The 21,705-nt window shown below is 43.4% G+C and overlaps 1 protein-coding gene across 1 annotated transcript in view; it reads right to left on the minus strand.

The window, feature by feature from the left end:
* The window catches only part of PKHD1 (PKHD1 ciliary IPT domain containing fibrocystin/polyductin), a 262,741-nt gene that overhangs the window by 192,725 nt on the left and 48,311 nt on the right, over positions 1 to 21,705 (minus strand). The window contains 3 exon segments of the mRNA XM_050894040.1: positions 8,761 to 8,911; positions 13,439 to 13,652; positions 21,392 to 21,535. Coding sequence (XP_050749997.1) covers positions 8,761 to 8,911; positions 13,439 to 13,652; positions 21,392 to 21,535 — 509 coding nt within the window.

Below are 21,705 nucleotides of genomic sequence, written 5' to 3' on the forward strand. Positions count from 1 at the left end.
TCGGATTACTGCTCAAGTCTAAAGGGAAACACACTCCACCTCCAGATCTGGCATTTCAGTGCTTCAGACCAGGAGCTGTCTCCAACGCCATGGTCAAACCCAGTTCTCAGTCTTGGCCACATGCTTTTGGTGGTGCTTGAACAGCATGAAGACAGCATCTCCATCCATGGTCCAACCACATCACGAGGCCCCTCCAATGGTCCCACTCTGGCCAAGTCCATGCTACTAAAATCTCCCAGCTTTCAAAACCAGGTGACCACATGCCCAGCCCTTGCTGGGTGCCAAACCAGGCCCCAGAAACATTTGGGAAGAGGTTGTAGGTCAGCCAATGCCTCTGTTACACAGGAAACTCCTGTGTGGAGCGTTAAGTCCACAGTATTGCTCTGTTTGGGACTGAGGAGCGGACACGAAGTCAGATGGTGATGCAGAGTCCTCTGTTAGTGATGCAAGTGTCTGAAAGAATCTTCAGCCCACATCACACCTAAAGAGAGGCAAGACCTTCACATACGTTAAGCCGTGCTCCAATGCAGAAGAACAAGTCTGGCCTATGTGTGTCTCCAAGGAGCTCAGCCCTTTTCCAATTGAATTCAAGATGGGGAGATGGAGATGGCTTCCCTCTGACTTAACCCAGAGCCCAAGGCCGTGCACCCCAGCACAGACCCAGGCATCAAACACTCCCAGCCCCTTCCCCCAAATCGAAAGCGAGTCCCACAGACAGAGAGCCAGAGCCATGCTTTCAACTGCAGACAATCCTTCCCCCTCCAAAACTTCCTAAGCACCGAAGGAGTCAATTAGAGTCTCTGTCATAATTAAACAGGAGAGTGGCAGCAAGACTCTGTGCAAGAGCCTGGGAGCAAGTGGAGAGAAAATGTGCCCGCAGTCCCTCAGGAAGGCTTCCCTGCACCCTCCTGACCTTAATTTGAGCCTTCCCTTTGTGCAGGAAGGGAAAGATTTGCTTTCTCTTCCCTGGAGGAGCGCCTCCGAAATGACACTTTTCACTCTGAATCTGTGTTTCTCTTAAGGGTGGGGAGCAGGAATAAATAGAGGGGGAGAACGAAAATGGTTCTCATTAAACTCAGCCATGTTCAGTTCTGATTTCACATAAGTGTGTTTAAATGCGAGTGGAAAGGCTTTGATGTGCTGTGGGTTACAGGGGACTGGCATCCCATCCCGGGGGTAACGGCATCCCATCCCATCCCGGGGGTAACGGCATCCCATCCCGGGGGTAACTTCCAACACGCCTCTAGTGCAGCAGTATGAGTGATGTGGAGAAAAGGCGCTCCCTGAAAAGGCGCGTACAATTTAGGAAGCAATATCCTCAGAGACACTAGAAAGACGGTGGGATTGAAAAAAAAAAAACCAAGAGGCTGTTCAAAATGGGGGAAAAAAAGAAAGCTACAGTTCAGTCCTTCATTTTTGATCTGACAGCAGGAGCGGAAAGAGTTAATCCTCAAATCAGGAAGCAAAAAGTTAAAGTAAAAGGAAAAAAAACCACACCACAAGCACATCTCCTAAATTTCCTATTGCAGCCCAAGGCCGATCCCATTAAAAAAAAAAAAAAAAAAGAAAGAAGAAAAAAGAAAAACAGAGAAAGAAAGCGAAGCAATTTTGCTTATCCTTTTCTCACACACCTAGCAGCCACTTTTTTATTATTATTTATTTATTTACCTCCCCCTTTCAGAGCAAGGCCCTTATTTTCTCATTTAGTCCAACAGAGATTGTCCTCCTAGAATGACCTTTTTTTTCCTTTCTCTCTCTCCTCCTCTCCTTCTTCCTCCCCCCTCCTCCTCACTGCCTCCAGGCCATTGCCCTCGTGCCAGTAACTAGATAACACACTCTATCAGAGATTTTTTAAAAAATCATTGCAAAGGCACTAGGGCTGATAGTGGCATCAATCCTAGCCTGACACTGGCTCAGGTCAACCATTTATCTCTTCACATTGCCTGTGGTTACTGTGGAAGCCATCTTGGTTCTCTACATCTTAACAACCTTGCAGATGGTACCTGTCTCTGCTCTGATAGCACCCGCACCCCAAGACTGGCCTTGTGCTTTTATTTTTATTAGATTATTATGGACTCCTCCATTTCCTTTCTGGGAGGCTTGCAAATCTTGGTTGGTTTCGTTGCATTCCCCACTCCCTTCTGACAATAACACTGTGACCAAGCTAGCAGGTTAAGAAACAGGGAACACGGAGATGCAAGGGTGGGCTTGCTGGGCTGTTTAAAGGGTATATTTATGAAAAATACACACACAATATTTTAGAAGAGTTTCATCTAGTCCTGCTCCTGACAGCCCTGTCCTGTGTGACATGGTTATTTCTGGCTACTTGCACTGCCAAAGCACCCAGCGGCCCTACTCAAAGCCTAAGACACCATAATGTCAGGTTCTATCAGGATGCTCCCTAATAAGCTGTAGTCAAAGGAAACTATTCCCCAGCCTCTGCAAGGTGTGATCAGTACAGCCAAATAAAGGGATCTGGGGTTTTGCAGTATCTAAAGGGGTACATGGGAATGAAATATCATATTTTATTAGAATTCTCCCTCAAGTTGAGAAGAGGGGAGCTGTTTTATTAAACCCTACAAACAAACTACATATCAAGCTCTGTCGCTTCCCCTGTAAACTTTTCTGCACCAAGGTAAGGAAGGTGAAGAGGAAACGCCGCTCTGAAACACCCTTTAGCATCCACCTCCACAAGACAGCGATGCAGGGCAGGCGGCACTGCTTCCCCTGCACCAAGGGGGAGGAAGCACAAACCTGATGGCCCCATCTCTACTAGCCAACGGTGCCAGGGCTCATTCACGGGCTCGCGCTCGGACCAGGATGCGTCCATCCTCACAGGCAGCGCGTTTCACTCGTACCGTGCTTAACCAGTCTCAGATTGGTGTAGTGGTTTTCCTCATGGGCATTACAGGAAAGGGAGCACTGGAGAAGGCAGAGAGAAGATCTTTTGCCCTTTCTGGCACCTTTTGCTGCTCCAGGAAAAGAAGGACAGTATAGGAGAAGGAGGACAGGTGGAGGTGGACAGCCAAAGGATGCCAAAGGGACAGAGTGTAGGAATGACAGTATGCCAGGGCTGTACCAATTTCAGAAGGCAAAGAGAAAAAAGCTTGAAAGACAATACCCCACCTTCACCCTTAGGCACTGGTGCTTCACTGAAGTTACTCCATTTTTTTTTTTTTTTTTTCATTTTTTTTTTTTAAACAGAAGATACTTATAAACGCATCTGACCATAAACTGGAAGCCCGCACATGTTTACAAGCAGGGGCAACCAACTATGAGCCCTTCACCCTCAAAAATGCACCCATCAAATGTTCATGCAATGTGAGGATGGCACTAAAAAAGAGAGTGGAAGAGCATCACACACCTACCACGCAGAGCGCCAAGAGCCTGCTGGCCCTGCAAGGGAGAGTCACCTCCCATCGCTTGTAACCCTCACAGTTGGAAAACACGGTCAAGAGATTCGGCATCAGTGCTGCTGTGAAAAATAAAGTAACAGCCCTTTATGTCACGAGTGCTCTGTGCTTCAGAGAGCCTTTCATGCTCCCCAGAAAGCTGCCTAGGATGTGCCACCTTTATAAAGTACCAAATATCTCCAGTGGGCAAAATTATCTCCTTTCCTTCCTCACCTCCAAATACTCTGGCATCCAGAAAGACAGTAAATGGCAAAAATAAGGGCAAAAAAAGAAGGAAAGAAGCTATTCTAAGATCTGCAGAGGAATCCAAGGGATTTGGAGAGCTAGTCCTGATTACATGAAGTGGAATTTGAACACAAGGGTCTCTTAGGTGACTGTGCATATCTCAGACACAGCCTTTGTCGGGTTTTTCCTTTCTTTTTTTTTGCTGAGAAGTGAACAAAGCAGTTATCCTGGTATCAATCACCAAGCTAAGAATTCACAGATCCTCAATACTCTAAGCTACTTCTTAAATCTCAAGACCTTCCCTTAATGCCCTATTTAAAAACAAACTAAAGGCAGCATAGCATACCCAGGCAGAGCCATAATCCAGGATGGCATTTTTATCTAGCAAGTTATTTTTTATTAGCCTTCTATTTCTTAATAGGGACCCCTTGAGGGTTGGGTTGTAGAGAATTCACTAGTGTACCAGTTCAGCTTCCCTGCGACTGACTTAATATACGTGGCATCTGCCCTCCGACGAACATTATATCACCCATCTGGGCCAGAGGAGAGGGGGGAGTCGGAGCAGGGAAACACTGCTCAAACAGCATGCTTGCATGATGATTAGGTCTGGTCCAGTGATCCGGAATAATAATCTGAAGGCTCACTAAGCATAATGGGTTCAGAGACATCCGAGCCTGGTCAAACCTTCCCATGAGCATCCTTTACGTGTGTTATCAGTGTGTTTTGCATGTCTCATCAGTGTCACGGTAGCTGACATCTCATTATGCAGCCAAAGTGGAAGTGGACAGGTACTGAGTGAGCATTAGAACTTTTCTTTTCCCTTTTATTATTTAATTCATATCTTCCTATTATCCAGTGTGTCATGAAACTGTGAACTAATTAAGTCCTGTGGGATATACAATCAGTGCTGAATTTTTTTTCCTTTTTTTTATTTTCCCCTCTCCTTTCAGTAGGCTAAATTGCATTATATACTGATATAAAAATAACTTTGCAACTCTTCCTTGGATGATAATGGAGCAAGTTACAAACACTAATGATGCCGAATGTGACAGTGGGGCAGAGGCCTGCTGCTTAATTCACGTGACCTAGTTAAGTCATACGGGGGCAAGTACTTCAAACACAAAGTGAGACAAGGGCCTAAATCAGTTCCTAAAGAAACCTATGAAAGCTATTCTCTGGGGGATGACCGGGCACAGACCAGATCCCAGGCCAAGCTGGTGAACTCAAATTTCATGAAGTCTGCCATGCAACTCGCAGATCTCCAGCCAGCAACTTGAAACTCGCAGAAATTTTGAGGGCCCTCTAGATTCAGAGCTGAGCCCAGCTCAGACTGTAACAATGCAAGCAACAGCTCAGAAACCAGATTTGAAGGGACAAAATTTAAGTGATGAATATTGTGTCGCCTTCCAGAAAGTACGGCTGTTTTCCCTGGCTGAGGATCCTGCCCAAAAGGGGTTCAACTTGAACAGCAAATTCAAGTGATTGACTCAAGGGAGCAGCATGCACAACACGAATAGGACAGCCAGCATTTTCAAAAAATAACCTTCTAATTTTTGACAATAGCTACAGCCCAATTTTCAAGCAAAGTTATGTTGAAATAAGAGCTGGAAGAGCTCTCTTCCCTGCAGAATTACGCTTAGCCATTACATGCAGATCATCCAAAAATTAAGGTATCTAGAGTTAAGCTCTTATTTTCATTAAAATACATCTTTATATGTATTTATCAGGGGAAAAAAGGAGTTAAAGAAATGGGGAGAAAAATGCACCTGGGAGGATCTTGTATCTAGGTACAAAGATCTTCTGGTACTTGGAGTTTCTGTGTATCTAAGACAATAAAAGAAGTTCAAAGGACAACTACCTCATTAACTCTTTGAGAAAGAGCATTTGTGGTGTTTGCTCTCTCTTCAGATAATTTTAGTGTCCTTGGCTTACACATGCACTTGCAATTCAAACAGACGGCAAGGAAAAACCATGGTAATGTATAAAATATATTCTGAATGTGACCAGAAAAATGGAGGATTGGGTCTGGCAACAAGTTGTTATTTAAAACCCAACTAGCATAGCTAAGGTCTGATTCCTGAATGAGTTACAATAGCCATTTAATGTAATTTTTAATAAAGCTGACACACAGATCCAGGGTGAATTCACTGTTTGGATACTGTTCTGCAGAGTCAGGCAAGAGAAAAATGGACTATTTCCAGTACAAGGCTGCTGCTGGTCAAAGAAGGCAGATCACGCTGATGGACATACCTCTGCCACTCACTGTACACCAGGATCCTTATGCATGGATTTCTCTTCAGCGTTGCCAGGTCGTGTCTGTGAGCTATCAGTAACAGGGCTGCTAAAAGCATCACAGAAACACAGACCTGGAAGAGATCACCATCTCACTGGAGTTTGGTTCCCTGCTACTGGGGATATCATGTCACCTGGCCTCTCTCATACACCCACCACGCTCCTTTCCAGGCATCTCTGGAGCCTTCTGCCTGGCATTCTCCCATCAGGAGATTGCTGCAAAACCTTGTCACATTCAGTCTACATTTCCCACATTTCCAACCTACCAAATCCCAACTAATCACATTAATCTCTTCTGTACTATTTGAAGAATTCTGGACAGGTCCTATTAGGTGTTTTATAAAGACGGAAGAAAAAATGACTTCACTCTAAAGCTTGTACCCCTCAGACTCAAGTTCCTAGAACCAACCTTTTAAGGGTTTTTTTAATTTTCTGCTCTGAACCGAGGTTGTTCCCTCTTCTTGCCAATGCCCCCTCCATGCTCTTGATAATACAAGCCTCTGTCAGCCTTTCTGCAATGCCTCTTTTTACTTCCAACGCCATCCTGGAGCTAATCCTGCTCCGTCATCATCATCATCTAATCTTCTCTGCCCCAACCCTCCCACAAAGCCCAGCTGTGCTAAGACACTGCTGAGTTATCAGCCTGCCCAGGCATCGTTCAGCTGGCAGAAGAGCAAGCAGAAAACAAAACACCGAGCAGTGTAGCTATGCTGAGAACAGCTACAGATCAGGCCCTTTTTTTTTTTTTACGAAGTGCTTTGAGATCCTTGCATGAGAGTGCAATAGAAGTGCCAGATGTTATTATAAAGAGATGCAGTCCCATTACTTGTACCCAGAGTTGTGCTGCCTGCTAATAGCACCATTATCCTAAGGCACGTGGTGCTATTAATGCATTTCACTGCTTGGTGCTGAACCTGGGGACCATTATTTCCACTGGAAAGGTAAGGCCAGTTCACATGACATGATTTAAACCTCTACAGTGAAGCATGCATATGCTGCACCAGGTCGTAAATCTTACCGGGATGCTGTCAGCTAGAAAGGGACCAAAATTGAAACCATTTATCTGAACTCCCCACCCATCCACCTCTGCTCACCCAGGCCAGTTTTGGGAAGAGGGATAAAATGATTCCAAATGCCCGCTGGGTTCATTAAGCAGCAGCAAATCCCAGATCTAAAAGTGCTGCTGGTTTTGTCCTGCTCTCCCTGAATGAATTCATTCATTCAGGACACTTAGGACTTTCTCGATTTTCCCCACTCTGAGCAGAAAAACCGTAGCGGGGACAAACCTCCCTACTTCTTCCTATTCTTGCTCTCACCTGAGTCAAAAGACAACCTGTCATCTCATTACTGAGACTACAGGACCCATGACACAGCCGAGCTGTTCAGATCACAGCCAACAGTAGCTAATAACTCCTCTGCGCTGCAGCCCGGGCTTTAGGGCAGTATGGATGCCCTTATCACATTAGGGAAGGAAAATATGAATGAAAGGAGTAGTTACCATTTGATCTGACACTCGCCTGAGCACTTCCCTTTGCTGGTCTCCTGCAGTTGCCAACTAGCAATTTGGTTTTGGCTTGGTTTTCTCCTTAACGGAGCACGTTTCTGGTAGCACAACTAGCAAGGCTGACTAGCAAACGAACACTAATAGGCAAAAGGCTACATGTGACATTCCTTCACAGACCAAGGACAGACTTAACAGAACGAAGGAAAGCAATCATATTTTAGGATACTCAGCTGCAATAGTAACATACTTGTAAGGTAGATTTGCAGGGCAAATATTCACAGACTCCTAGTAAAAGATCTAGAATCTGATGCTAGAAACACACTAAAATTACTCTGCCAGGACACTGCAGCTACTTCTGGGATGGGGTTGTGGAGTAAAGGAAAAGTCATTGCAGATAGCAGAGTTAAAAATGACCGTGGTAGCTTTAACATCAATGCTGAGCAAACAAACTTCAGTTTCCTACTTTTCAACCATAGTAAGAAGACTGCGTGATAATTCGTTTTAATAGGTAAAAAAGAGCATTTGGGTTTTATCTTAAGTCAGGTGTGTGACTCTTCCCACTTGCACTGCCCTGTATGTGGTAGGTCTCTACCACTCAGGAGCCGCTCATTTAGGAAAGGATGGTGACAAAGGGATATTTGATGTTCACCAAATATCCAGCCGCTCTGAATTGCTTCTCACAGGTAGCACAACCCAGTATTCAGCTCAACACCCCCAAAAACTCTGCAACACCACGAGGACTCTAAAAGACATTTTAGTTTTGCAATGAACGTTTTTAGATATAGAACCTTACAATAATCTTAGTTCAGAGTCATAGTTTTTTGTAATGAACTCTTTGCGTATGTCTGTCTTCTTGCTATACCCACACATAGCACTGGGAAGACTGTCCCATTTTCTTTAGATACTGAAGAGGAGCAAAAACCAAATATAACCAGAGCTGCACAAATGCTGAATGCTAAGTCTCTGCCAGAGAGCTGAAACTCTGTGTCTCATGGCTAAGATTTCTGCTCAAGTAACAGAAAATAACACTTTTAGAACAGACTTTCAATTTATATAAAAAAGGAGAGTCTTAAAAAAGATATACATTGCCCAGAAAATAAGGTAAAGCTCATTTATGTCTCATAAAATACATGATTAACCATAGTTAACCATTAATTCAGCTGCACTGCATTAGAACTGCTATTCAAAGTTGGAAAGCATTTAATATTATATATTGCTGCTGCTCAGCCTAAATTGTTTTTTTTTTTGCCCCCTTTAAATGTACACAATATTACAAATTTAATTTTAAGCTGTTTGAATCAGTCTGTAAAAAAGATTTGATTATACCTGAGTGTTCTGGCCCCAGTTTTTCCATATCTCAGTAATCTTGGCGGTAATTGGCTGATTAGCTCCCTCACACTCCATCTCTGCCTCAGTTTCCATGGTAATGTTACAGGAGCTATTATAGATGAGAACTTCATCTCTTTCCACTTTAGGGCTGAAACGAGAAGGGAGGTTAAATGGGGTGTCATCAATCTTAATGAAATGCAATTATTTTTACTCTTATTAATCATTGCAAGCCATTAGCTTGTGGCAACTCCTGGCCACCATTTGTCAAACTTTGCAAATTTCTGTAATTTTGTTTCCATTCTTTTATTGTTTATTTGTTTTTCCCCCCTTTATCTGCACACACTCAGGATGAAAATACATGCAGTAAATATCTCTCAGTGATGCCTTTCTGCTTCCCCAAACTATTACAAATAGTAGCAAATGCCATTCTCGGACCAAGGCAGGAAGATAAGTGCAGACAACAGCTAGGGAATCAGCAGTGTTAGGATCAAAGATGGACTCCTACGTGGAGTAGGGTTTGTTCGTGTCTCCCCCCTCCCCATCTTACTCACACTTAGCAATAGGGAATGAATAACTTGCAACTCCCCTAGGGCAAGTGGAGAAATTGGAAAAACCACACAACTGGCTAACTGGTCCCTAATTCCAACTGTGAAAAAATGAGCTCATTTAGGGGTTCCAATTCCTGCTACCCAGCTGATTGCAATGATGCTTTGTTGCTAGCATTGGAACATTAACTTAGTAAATTAATTAAACTTACTTAACAGCCCAGACTAAGCAGATTCGATATATGTGCCAGTTATACTAACAGACATTTGCTCGAAAGCCTCCCCTTGCATAGGGGGAAGAAGTAATAGAAAAGGTGGTGGGGAAGAAACGTTTTTTCCCTTTGCCTTGCTGCTGACAGCTGCTGACTTTGGTAGTATTTCGTTATGGGGGCTATAGGATCCAACATCCCTCAAAATGAGGGGAAAACTTCCAAATTTACTTCTACATGCGTTGGATTGGGATGGGATAATCCAACGTCACTTTTCATTCCTTCCTTGGCCATTGCTCTTTCTTCCTCCTCTCCCCAGCCCACCATCAGATACACACCTGCAATTTGTGGGACGGAGAGTAGAAAGGAGATGAGTTATAGCAACACCAACATAGCTCAGAAATTATACCACGTTTCTGAATAGCTAAGAAAGGACAGAGTTCATAATGTGGCTTACTCAACAAAATAGAGGATCAGATAGGTAGGACCAGGATTTTCAGAGGTCTTCAGGTTCTTGAAAGCCCCATCTAACAGGATTTTCTAAAGTGCCAAAGTTCGGAGCTTAGGTTTTACCAAAATTGACCCAACTGGAAAGCCAATACTCAGAGCTTTGTTGGGAGGGTGACAATTAGGATGGTTTGATGAACCTGAAGTTTTCAAACCATGCTGGACGTGGCAGTTCACTGCTCAAACAGAGAGCTGCTCTGGCAGTGCATTTAGGGGGTATTTGTTTTGTTGCCTTTTTTCAGGGTTAAAGTGTTAAAGGAAGCAGGCACATAAGAAACTACAAAAAAAAAACCCAAACCCACCCTTCTGCAAGTAGCTGAACCTTTTTAACAGTGAATTTTTATTTCTGTATTTAAATGAACCTTTCCCTCTGCTGTATCAATAATCAAAAGCCAGCCGTAGGGAACTACACTTGCTTTTGATAGCAACACTTTGAGAACTGCTCTTGTCCTGTACAATAATTCAATGGACTGGGCTATCTTTCAAGACTGCATAGTACTTCTTTTTAATGCTACAAGGAAAAGCTGCATCTTTTAAATAACCAGCTGTTTTAAAGGCAGAAGGGGGTTGCTGTTGGCTAGATGCGGGCATGGGCCCAGTTTGCCAGGCACTGAAGTCAATACAAGGACCTCTGAGTGGTTGTTCACGTCTTTTTAGAAAAAGTTAACAAGCTTTGCTTGTAGGCAAAGAGCCATTTCATCCCTGTCCTCTAGTAACTGCATCCCGAAACCTTGATGCTGGAAAACTGTTAACAAATTGCAGTGTTTAAAGGAAATGCAAGAAAAGAAGGGGTGACTTATTAAAGGGAATTCAGGAATGTATCTTGGTACCAGTGTTGTTAATGGCAAGACTTGCACCTCTTCTAAGGAACATGTATTTGCCATTATGTGTTCATAAAGTATAGGCTATAGTACCGACTAGATTAGGGGAAGCTTTATTCAAACCACTGTAAAACTAGTAAGAAAGAATAGGAGAGATTTAATGTGCAGTTAAGCCAGGAATGATTTCAGTACTTTTGTCCCCATCCTGGGACGAATGTCTTAACTCTCCAACATTTGCACAGAACTCAAATCCATATATTTTTTGCTATTGTTATTATTAGTTACTATTATTAATTACAGCAATCAATGTGTATTATTTCAGGAATTCCCAAAATAGTTCTTTTCAGTTTGAATATTTTAATTTTCTAACACTTTGCTACAAATTCCATTAATATTTTGAATTTAAACATTTTTCTGAACCGAAATTTGAAAAAAATGTTTTCAAAAATTCTGAAATAGGTAATTTGGATGACTTTAAGCTCTCTCTTCCTCTATTTCTCCCAGATTTTTCAGATCAGGAAACTCACTTGAAATCAAATAATCTTCTTTGCCCCTGCTCCCCTTCAGCAAGAACCAGTTTAGAAACAGATTCACCAGAAAAAACATCAGTAGTCTGGAAAATTCCTCAGCAGCCCAAATTTTAATTTCTAACTACTAGACAAACATGAGCACAATAAGGGGAAAAGTTAATGACAATAACAAAGAGGTTGAAGAAGTTGGAAGAATGGGAAAATACTAGGTAAGAAAACGTTGATTGATTTGATTCAGAAATATCTGCCTGATAGGATTCCCTGAAGGAATAATAAACCCTGTCTCTGGGACATCCACAATTAAATTGGACAAAAACACAGTGAAAAACAATAAGGGAGCTGTCGGCAAATGGACTGTGTGACTTTTCCCTCCGCAGTAGCAGCCCAAACCAAGAAAAGGAGCAAGAAGAAAAATAATCATAGGAATAGACTCATTGCAGATGCGTTTTTTATCAGTAAAGAGCTGAGCATAATTTTGATATCCAGGGAACGGGAAGCAAAAACCAGAGAGACAGATGTTGGGTTGCCCTGTTGCTCTCAAGTTCGTAGGTTACCTGGTTTGGGGTTACACTGATGTGAGCAAAAGGAAAGCAAAGTGCAGCTAGACAAGGCAAGGCTCCTGGAGTTTCTTGTTTTGAAACAAGTCATTCTGGGAGCCATAGAACTGATGAAATTAGTTCAATTTCAGGATTTTTTTTTCCCCCTCTAAGTCTCCTTACTCTTGTCTCCCCCAACAAAACTGTCCTCCCTGTCTCCTAGGATGTTATAGGACGTTACCGATGCACGATGTGACTTTGGACACGTCAGTTGGGCAGCTGTACGTATCTCCTGTCTAGCCAGCAGTTTGCTGGCAAACAACAGACAGGGCAGAATTCTGTCTTCCTCTCCCTCAACAGGAAAATAATTTCTTTCTGCCTAACACAGATTTTCTCAAAACTGATAAGAATTTAATTATTCTTAAGACGTCCATCCCTTATGAAACCCAGGTCAAATTAAAAAAGCTGGTGGGGAGGAAGTGACAGACTGGCAGGCAGATGCTGTAACTGTGTAAACTTTTTTTTTTTTTTTAAAACTTTTTTTTTGGGGGGGGGAAACAAGTTAAAAAAAAAAGTGCAACTCGTGTCTTGCTGTCTTTGTCCAGTAAACGCCAGTTGGTTTTCTTCCCTCAACACAGGGCATCCGGAACTCCCTCTGGTGACTCACAACGTCAGCTGTGACATAAAGACCAGATAAACATGAGGACCAAATCTCTGCAACTCCATTGAAATACCTGGACTGCAGCATCATGCACCAGCCAGGAATGGGTTCACCAGGTACAGGAAATCACGGGCAATGCATTGCAGTGATATTCTAATTCTCTATTTGTTTAGTGTCTTTTGGAAAGTTTTGTTCATCTGTTTATTCCTTAATTCAGACCTCCCTCTTACTCCTAGAAGTAAATGCTCGGCAGGTATGAATCCCCACCGCTCCATTAAAGGCAACGGTACCAATTTATTCTCCTGGGCAACTTGACCTTGGATTTGCAAGGCCTGAGCCTTGAGTAAGTGCCTGAGCACCCTTGCTGAGTAAATATGGCACAGCCTGCTGAATTTTCTCTGTGACTTTTTACTCATGAAACTGCTTGGAGAGAGGAAGGGTGGAAAAAAAAGAAGGGAAAAAAAAAAAAAGACTTCTGCTTTTCATAATGCCTAATCTTTTTCCCCATTGGCATCCACCAGATGTTGCTCTGGATCAGAAGATAAATATTAAAACCTAAGAAGGAACAAAGCAGGCTGTTTACAAGATGGATTTTCTGATGTCTCTCAAACACTTTAAAAAGATGGGAGGGAAGGAGGGGGGACTAGAGATGCTTTGATAGACACAAGGAATGAATTTCACAACCCAGAGGAGCTCTCTAGTGGTCTCAAGGCTAAATTGCTCTATTGGCATCAACATAAGAATTAGAAATTTGCTCCTTCAGCCCATCATTTAGCAGGGGCCAATTCTGCAAAAGATAGAATACCTTCTGGGGGATGTTACTCATGGATGGGCCCACTCAGCTGTTGAAGAGACACAGCACTAACCTGGCAAAGAGTCCAGCAAAATGCCTCTGGGGTGGGTTGATGTCCCTCCGGTGCCACTGAGGTGGGCTGTCCTCACAGACATACAGGTAAGACACAGATCCTCTCTGGTGATAGGAACCCACCGTGACTTGGACATCACATTCAATGAAGGTAGCTCTGTCTTCTTGGCAGTCGACAGAAGAATGTGTCAGGCCACAGAGAATGGCCAAAGAAGCTGCAAGACAGGAGAGGAAAAAAATAACCCAAAGCAGCCTACATGTCACTGATACTAAGCAGATTTTAAGTTGTCACTGTGGATTCCTGATGTGCATGTCCCAGCCTCCCTTTTAGTGCATCCTTTTTGAGGATGAGTAGGTCTCCATGCAACTCCTTCAGCCCCTTTTGCTTTGGGTGAGCAAGCATATAACCTCCTTTGTGCGTTGAGCATCAGGATGGTCTTTAGGATCAAATTGCTCTGTCCAGGAGGAGGTGACATAAGTGATTAAATATAAGCATGGACATTTCTTCTGGGGAAGACAGACCATGGTTTACAGATCAGGCATAAGGCACAAATCTTTTACCAGGGAGATGTGACAATGTCTATCACAACTTTGAAATCCAGAAACGGGTTTCGTGAAAGCATTGCCACAGGTTGGAGGGCTTCTGGGGAACTTGTGTGAACTGGAATCTCCCACCTTGCTTTGCACCTGACTGTAACTAGAGATTTGGTCCAAGTTTGACTCCATGGATACGGTAGGAAGTGTAATGGGAGCAGCTGATTTGCTTTGAGGTGTATTTAAGGAACAAGTGGTGTGAACAGAAATTAGGATTTCTTATTCTAAACCCAGACAAAAATGCTAAAAAAAAAAAAAATTATGAACTGTCACTGAAGTTCAGATCAGCTGAAATGTTTGGTTTTAATAATGTAAAAAAGGAATCCTTTAAGCATTAAACATGCCAGAGATCAAAACTGTTTCTCTCAAAACCCTGAACATGTAAAGACTTTTGGAGAATTTTCATTAATCCTGAACTAATCAAACAACTTTAATGAACTCCTGAAAAGGTCTGTGGACAGTATTACAGTCTGCACTGTAGTATCCAAGAGTGTTCCTCAAGTATTAGAAATGCATTTGATGGGAATTTATCAAGAAAGGATTTTTTTTGTTTGCTTTTTTAAGTTCCGGTTTGTTCAAAAGGTATCTTGTTTGCTGGGAAAGTGTCATTGTCAATGAATGTCTTAGCTCCTAAGCAATTCTGAAAATGGGGTTTGAAATGGTAAAAATATGAAAACACTATATTTCCTATGTTAAAAGATTTAACACTTTTCACTAAAAATGATTATTTTATATGGGGTATTTTTGGAAAGTTTATAACTGTTTAAAGTTTAAGGTGTTTTTTGAAATATTAAAACTTCGCATTTCATATGCTCTGAACTTCAGAGAGAGAGTTCACAATTTTTCTGTGTTTTTCTTCTCTGGATTTAGAATAAGAAAAAAGTTACACGCATTGTTACTTCACACATTTTGCAATATGCTGAATCTCTTTCCTTCCCCAAATGCAGCGACAATTCTCTTGCTTGGCATCCATTCCAACACAGCCAAACACAATCCCTGCCTCAAAGACCTACATATAAACATGAGAGAGAAAAGTAATAGACAGAGAAGCCTAAAGGAATGATGGCACCATGCCTGTATTTTGCTTTTATTGTCCAGAAATTATGTCTAGAGCCACCTCAGGTGTTCTATAGTTCCCACAGAAGCCTTGCGTCTTCCTTGAGGCCAGGCTGCCATTACAAGGGCATTTTAAGTGGCGCTAGAAATCTGATTTTTGGCAAATGAATACCATCCAAGAGGACTAAATACTACAAAGAGCTTGCCTTTGCAACAACCTGCAGCAGAACCAATTCATTACAGGAATTTCTCCAAAAGAGATGGCACGTATGCTTTTTTTCCGCCCAGTGAGAGGCTGAGAACTTCTCAAAACTAGCAAAGACGAAGGACATCCAAGCAGTGACGGCACTGCCCTTTCCTTCGTCCACAAACCCACCACTTTCCTGTGGACAGAAGAATTTTTTCCCCTTTTGTAATGGAGTATAACAGCTCCTTCTGCTTTACTATTTTATTCTACTAGTGACACAAAAGGCTGTGATAAGCTCAGATGTCGTAATGGAGAATGTACGGCTACCTTAGATGAATAACCAACTCGAATAGAATAGAATATTTGCAGTTGAAAGGGACCTACCATGATCATCTAGTCCAACTGCCTGACCACTTCAGGGCTGACTAAAAGTTAAAGCGCGTTGTTAAGGGCATTGTCCAAATGCCTCTTAAATGCTGACAGGCTTGGGGCATCGACCAGCTCTCTAGGAAACCTGTTCCAGTGTTTGACCACGCTCTGAAGGTGGGTGGTCAAAGGAAGATTAAATTCACATTCCACAGTTTAAGAAGAAACAACAGGTTGCTGAGCTAATCAAAAGAGGCTTTGGTTTTCTTTTGTGGTCTTGAAAAGAACATGGCAGGGTTTTCCTGGATAGAAAAACAGCTGAACCCTATTTTAGGATGAATGTTAGAAATGAACCACAGAATCTCAGGACGTGAATATTTTCCTAGATACCTTGCTGCTGTCAAAGAACTTGCCTGGCTAATGTAGGCCACCAGAAGATATTTCCTGCACAGCCCTTAGAGCTGAGCAGAAGAACAGCCTGTCACCCTTTGGACACCCCTGAAAAGTTACACGGAAATTGGGCATTTCTGATGTGCTCCAGTGCCCTCATCTCAATGTTATCATGCCTGTAGGAACATGAGGCCTTGCATCCTGCCAACTGCTGAAACCATTTTTAAATCAAACCAGGCAAACAAAGGTATTAATTTATAAAATCTAAGCTAAAGAGCATGGTTACAAAGGGTTGTAAAGAGATCAGTGGAAGCAAAATCCAAGAAAACCCTGCTTAATCTCTACACCCTAGAATCAAACCTAGGACCGCTTTCTCCCTCTCAGGTGGAAGGAGGGAGAGATCTTGTCTCCACGCCCTACAGCTCCTGTCCATCTGATGGAGATACCACTCTTTGAGGAGATGTCCATTACTCATTCCTTCCTTGGGGACCTCTGAGATCCTCCTATTCCCCTGCTCCCAGAGGATTTAATGTCTTTTCTCCGTTAGGAGGAAGTCTTGGCCTTTCATCCCCCTTCCTCAGACCATTAAACGGAAATATTTGGTATTATTGGTGCCATTATCTCCTGCCACAACAGTGACAAAAAATATCAACTAAAGATTGCAACACACTTGGTATGTCCTAAAAGGATAGTCTGCCTGTTCTGGGTCACAATTCTTCTCCCTGCTTAATTGGTTAGTGTTCAAACCCCAGAATGAAGTTTCTTTATGCTTTATATTCCCTATAAAGATAAAACCTGCTAATCACATGTAATACAATCCCATCACCGAGATGAATGCATTCACCCCATTACGGCTTCTCTTTTGAGATCAGACACAACGGCAGCCAAATCTCTGCGTGTTGGTAATGGGTTAGGGACCGACTGCCCCCAACCCTGTCTTTGAGGGATACTCTGGCTTAAGCCAGGGTCCTAGGATGCTCAGCACAAGGGCTTTGTTCTGGGTCACTGTTTAATAACAACTACCGGACATGTGATGAGGCTAAAACCTACAGGAGTTCCAAGGGCAGCTGCAGATTGATTGAACAATTGCCCGAGGAGTCCCGGTGCCAAACCGCACATCCCCAGTTATCCGCTGCTCACAAAACGGACTGCAGAGCATAACATTAACATGTGCTTAGCAGAGGAGACAAAGGTTAAAAAAAAAAAAGGGGGGGGGGAGGAAAAAAGAGACGTGTTAAGGTCATCAGGTCCAACCTTTAGCCTATGAAGAATTGCTCCCTAGGAGACATTCATTTCGCACAGCCGAGTTTCAGAAGTCCCAAGAGGTGACTTTGCAAGCATCTATTCTACCGCCTGATAGATCTTACTGTCAGAACGTTCCTGCCGTGTAATCAATATACATTTTTTTTTCCTCTTTTTTAATTTCATTTCTGGATTTGAAAGACAGAAGGGACCATTTGGATCCTTTGGTTTGATCTCCACAATAAACATCAGAGGCCCTGGCTTCTATGGAGGTCTCAATTGCCACAGCACGTCCTCTTCAAATCTTCTGCATTTACTCATACAAATCATCCCATTTCCCTGGCTGTAGTCCCCCTTGGTCCTAGCTCAGTGCATCTCCTTGGTACATCTGCATTGCTGCAACCAAAACTCATTCCTCTCTCTCCTCTTGCCACATATGAAGAGCTCCACCAAGCCATGTCTCTCTCCCTTTTAAACCAGCCTCATTTCATTTCTAGCTTTTAATCTAAATTCTCTTCCCTAAGCATCCACTTTTACCGATGTAATCTGGCTCATGGTAAGTCCAGGACTCACTAACAAAGATCCCAAGAGCTGTTACGTTAAAGCCCTAAAGCAAGACCTGTTATTCCAAGCACGCTGATGCAACCAGGCAAATCAGACTCAGCTTTTTCCCTGATGGATCTTCTTATTGGTTCACCTCCTTTTAAAGGTGTGCCTTCTTTACTCTCACCCCAATGTCAAACATACAATCTCAGGTACAGGCTTACTGCAAAATTCATATATGGTACCCACTCTAATATCACCTAATAGGAATATTCAGTTATTTTGTCACCTGCCTCAAGCTTCCTGCTAGTCTTCCCATCTTTCACAGGAGCAGAATTCAATCCCACAGACATTAACCATGCGTTCTGTAACTTTAACCTGAGCTGAACAGAATCCACAGCTGTATTTGCACTCATCGACAGTGCTGTGACATGAGTAACAAAGCAAGAACAAGAGAAGGGGAGAGCTCTTGGGATCAAGCCGGTTATCTCTTTACCAGACCTTTAAAGACTTTTGGGTTAGGTTGGGTTTTTTTGGTTTGGTTTTGTTTTTCCTTGAAGGGAGTGTGGTTTTGTTAATTTTATTTAATTTTGTTAATTTTCTTAAGCTTTAAGGGTGAAACTCAAATTTTAGCTCTGTTCTGAATTGATTTTTCTGCAGCTTACAAAAGACAACAGTTTTATCATAAAAGAGTCTGGGCTTGCGTTCCTATTCCTTGTGCATGTTTCAGTATTCAGCGTGCCCAGCTCTTGTCAACGATCAAACTGAAACCTTGCTCCAACCCCGCTCGACACCCGTTCCTAAGGAAGAACCCGCAGGGCAGGCTTATGGATGGATCCTGCTGAGACTGGTAGTTCCTCGTGTCTTAGAAAACTGCCTGTTAAATGGGAAAGAAGTCACATTTCCTACCTGCAGAGCCTGGCCCTACGGATTTGATCACATGAGTAAGCTAGATGGACTGGTTGGGGATTCCCATGTGAACATCTCTAATCTTAAGCAGGCCAGACACAACATGACCTAGCACTGAAACCCCAGGGCAGCGAGCTGCCACCTGACATCCCGCAGTGCCGGAGGGGAGGCGTTTCTGCTTCACAGCGTGCTGTAACAGAAGAAATGCAGCTTGAACTCTTCACTTCTCATCACCCGATCCACGAGCAGCGCCAGGAAATGTCAGATAAGCATCCAACCTGGCCGCACCAGCCTCTGCACCGAAGGGGCCCTGGGGCACCACAGATCTATCCCTCCCATCTCCTTCATGGCTCGTGGTCCCGCATCCCCAAAGTCACTTCGCCACCTCTCCCACGTGGACGAGGCTGTGAAAGAAAGGTCTGAGCACTGGATGTGCGAGTGCCAAGTGGCAAACTTCCCCGGGCAAACAGCGGCATGTAAACTATGAGGTGAGACTGCACTAACTGCACTGAATAAGTCCACTCATGCCCTAAATGGTGGGGGTGTGCAACCCCCTAAATATTAGGGAAAAGCCATCTGGAAAGCATCTTGCTCTATATACAGATTCACGTATGCTGCATGTAGATGTGCACAGGCTGAACATGCCTGTCTCAGGGAGTACAAATAGCCTGGCAAAGACTCACAGATTTAAACAGCCTGTCAAGAATATTTTTTTCTTAAATGCAAAAAAAAAAAAACCCAAACACTTTCTTGTAAATACTTCATTGACAGAGAAACATTTTTGCAACTCGACTGGTGAGATTTGCAAGGCTGCGCGCTGCAAAATCCACGGCAGGGGAGAGAGAGGTTGTCTTGTAACTGGCCTCAAAGCAATAGTGCCTGTGTCCCTTTGGGGACTGAGGCAACACATCCTTTGCATCTTCTCTCCAGAAACGCAACCAGCAATCAGCATTCACTTGCTGACATCTAGTGTCAGTAATAAGCATTGTGGTCCTGCCTGTAAGATGGGTTTCCCCAGGCTCCCTCTGCCGCCTACCACTCAGTGAATTTTGAACACAGTTATTAATGTTTTCACAGTTTGGATCAATTTGATTACATTTTATTCTGCTGTTCTTCCTGCAATAACCAGGCTTCCCTGTTTCGTGCTCTGATTTCTTTTTTTTTTTTTTTTCTCAACACTCCAGCACCATGTCTTTTTTCTTGTTTAAAAAATAATAAGCAGTTTTGTGGACTGTGCCCAGATCTTGTTTAAAACAAAGAAAATAGAGCCCTTATGACCTCTTGGTGTCTCCTTCTGAGTGCTTGTGGTTGGATTTTAAAGCCTCCCCCCCCCCCCCCTCCATTTTTCTTAGTATTCCTCATGGATGAGGAAAGGAAGCATTCAAAATGACAAGAGCAAATTTAGAATTTTGGAATAAGTGAGGCTGAAGAGGACCCCTGGATGTCTCTTGTCCCAATCCTTGCTCAAAAGAATGTTAAATTTCACATTGGACTGGTTTCTCAGCAACTAATCTAGTCAACTTCTGACTATTTTGGAGGATGGAGATTCCACACACCTTTGAGCAAAGTCCTGGCAATTTACCCTGATAGACACTCTCACTGCCAACTTTCTTCCACGTCCACAAAGGATAAGAGGCCATGGATCTTTGGTCACCTGGATGATGGATCTCTGGATGGCCACAGAACAGCAAATACTTCTGTAGATCTCAGGATGTTCTCCTAGCATCAGAGCTGTGTAGGGGCCGAAGTGTTATGCTACCAAGTATTGCAATGCTGCAGCACCAAGGTACGTGCTCTGTGCTTAGCGTTTGGGAAATGGCGTGTGTCTCAGGGTTAGATTTAAAAGTCTTAAATCCTGCCTTTTGCAGATCTTTTAGGAGCCTAATTCTGTGCTGCCAGTAGGAGAGGGAGGAAATATGTCTTGTCCCAGGAAATGCCCATTTCGAAGAGTTTCCTCCAAAACTGAGGCAGGGTTATTTCTCTGAGAGAGCTGGAGATCCTGGTACCATTCCCTGCTGCCTCTCTGCAGTTAAGGAGGATGCTCTGGCCGTGGGATGATCCCATCTTCCTCTCAAGGAATTCAAATGCCCATCTCCAGCTTCCCAAAGGTATGAACTGGCCATAGTGTATCATTTGTTCACCCTCCCAGTCATTCACCCTTTTCCTCCTACCCCCTTACCCCACTGAAGCTGTCCCACCATGCAGCCAAAACACAAAATGTACGGGGCCACAGAAGAAAAGGCATTTAAGGGAGCTCAGCTCACTAAGATGGTCACAATAGCCAAGAGGCGCTTGGATACCCAACCCAACAGCCCTCATGCACATTTTATGTGAGACAGTTTTCCCAAGGAACAGCTACCACAAGGAACTGGTGACATTGTGCACATCTCATACACACCCACAAAGAATGTGTGGCCACAGCCACATAGAGGATCTAGTTCAAAGCCCGTGGCCATTGACACAAACACTCCCCCTGACAGCAATTGTCTTTGGACTGAGCTCAAAAACCAGAAGTCAATGCTATGGTAGCTCCTCTCCTTTCTCCAGGGCTGCTGCTGCTCTCTGTTCCCCTGGGATGAGATACACTGCCCCCCACCTACTTTTGGGTCAAGATAGGTTTTTAGGGGATATTTTTAACACAATGCCAGGTTTTGTGTCTTAGCTGACCGTGTAAGCGTGGGGCAAGGCAGCTCAGGTCAGTCATCGTCGTGTTGCCCAGCAGTCCACAGTTGGTGCCACAGACTGTGACCAAAGTCTTCCCTGGGGAAAACCCAGTTCCATGCAGGTAAACTGCTCCTCCATTCAAGCCACCTTGAAAAAGGACAGAAAATGAGATTTAAGACAGAGCCTGACAGCCAGCTGTGAACAAGGGTATTTTTTTGAATACTTAATTTTTGCTTTCATGCCAAAAAAAACCCCAATCACCTCAGTCCTTCACACTACACCCCATGGAGGAGCTGCGACAAGCCTTCATGACTTAC

This window comes from Gymnogyps californianus, chromosome 3 (assembly GCF_018139145.2).
Source record: "Gymnogyps californianus isolate 813 chromosome 3, ASM1813914v2, whole genome shotgun sequence".
NCBI lineage: Eukaryota > Metazoa > Chordata > Aves > Accipitriformes > Cathartidae > Gymnogyps > Gymnogyps californianus.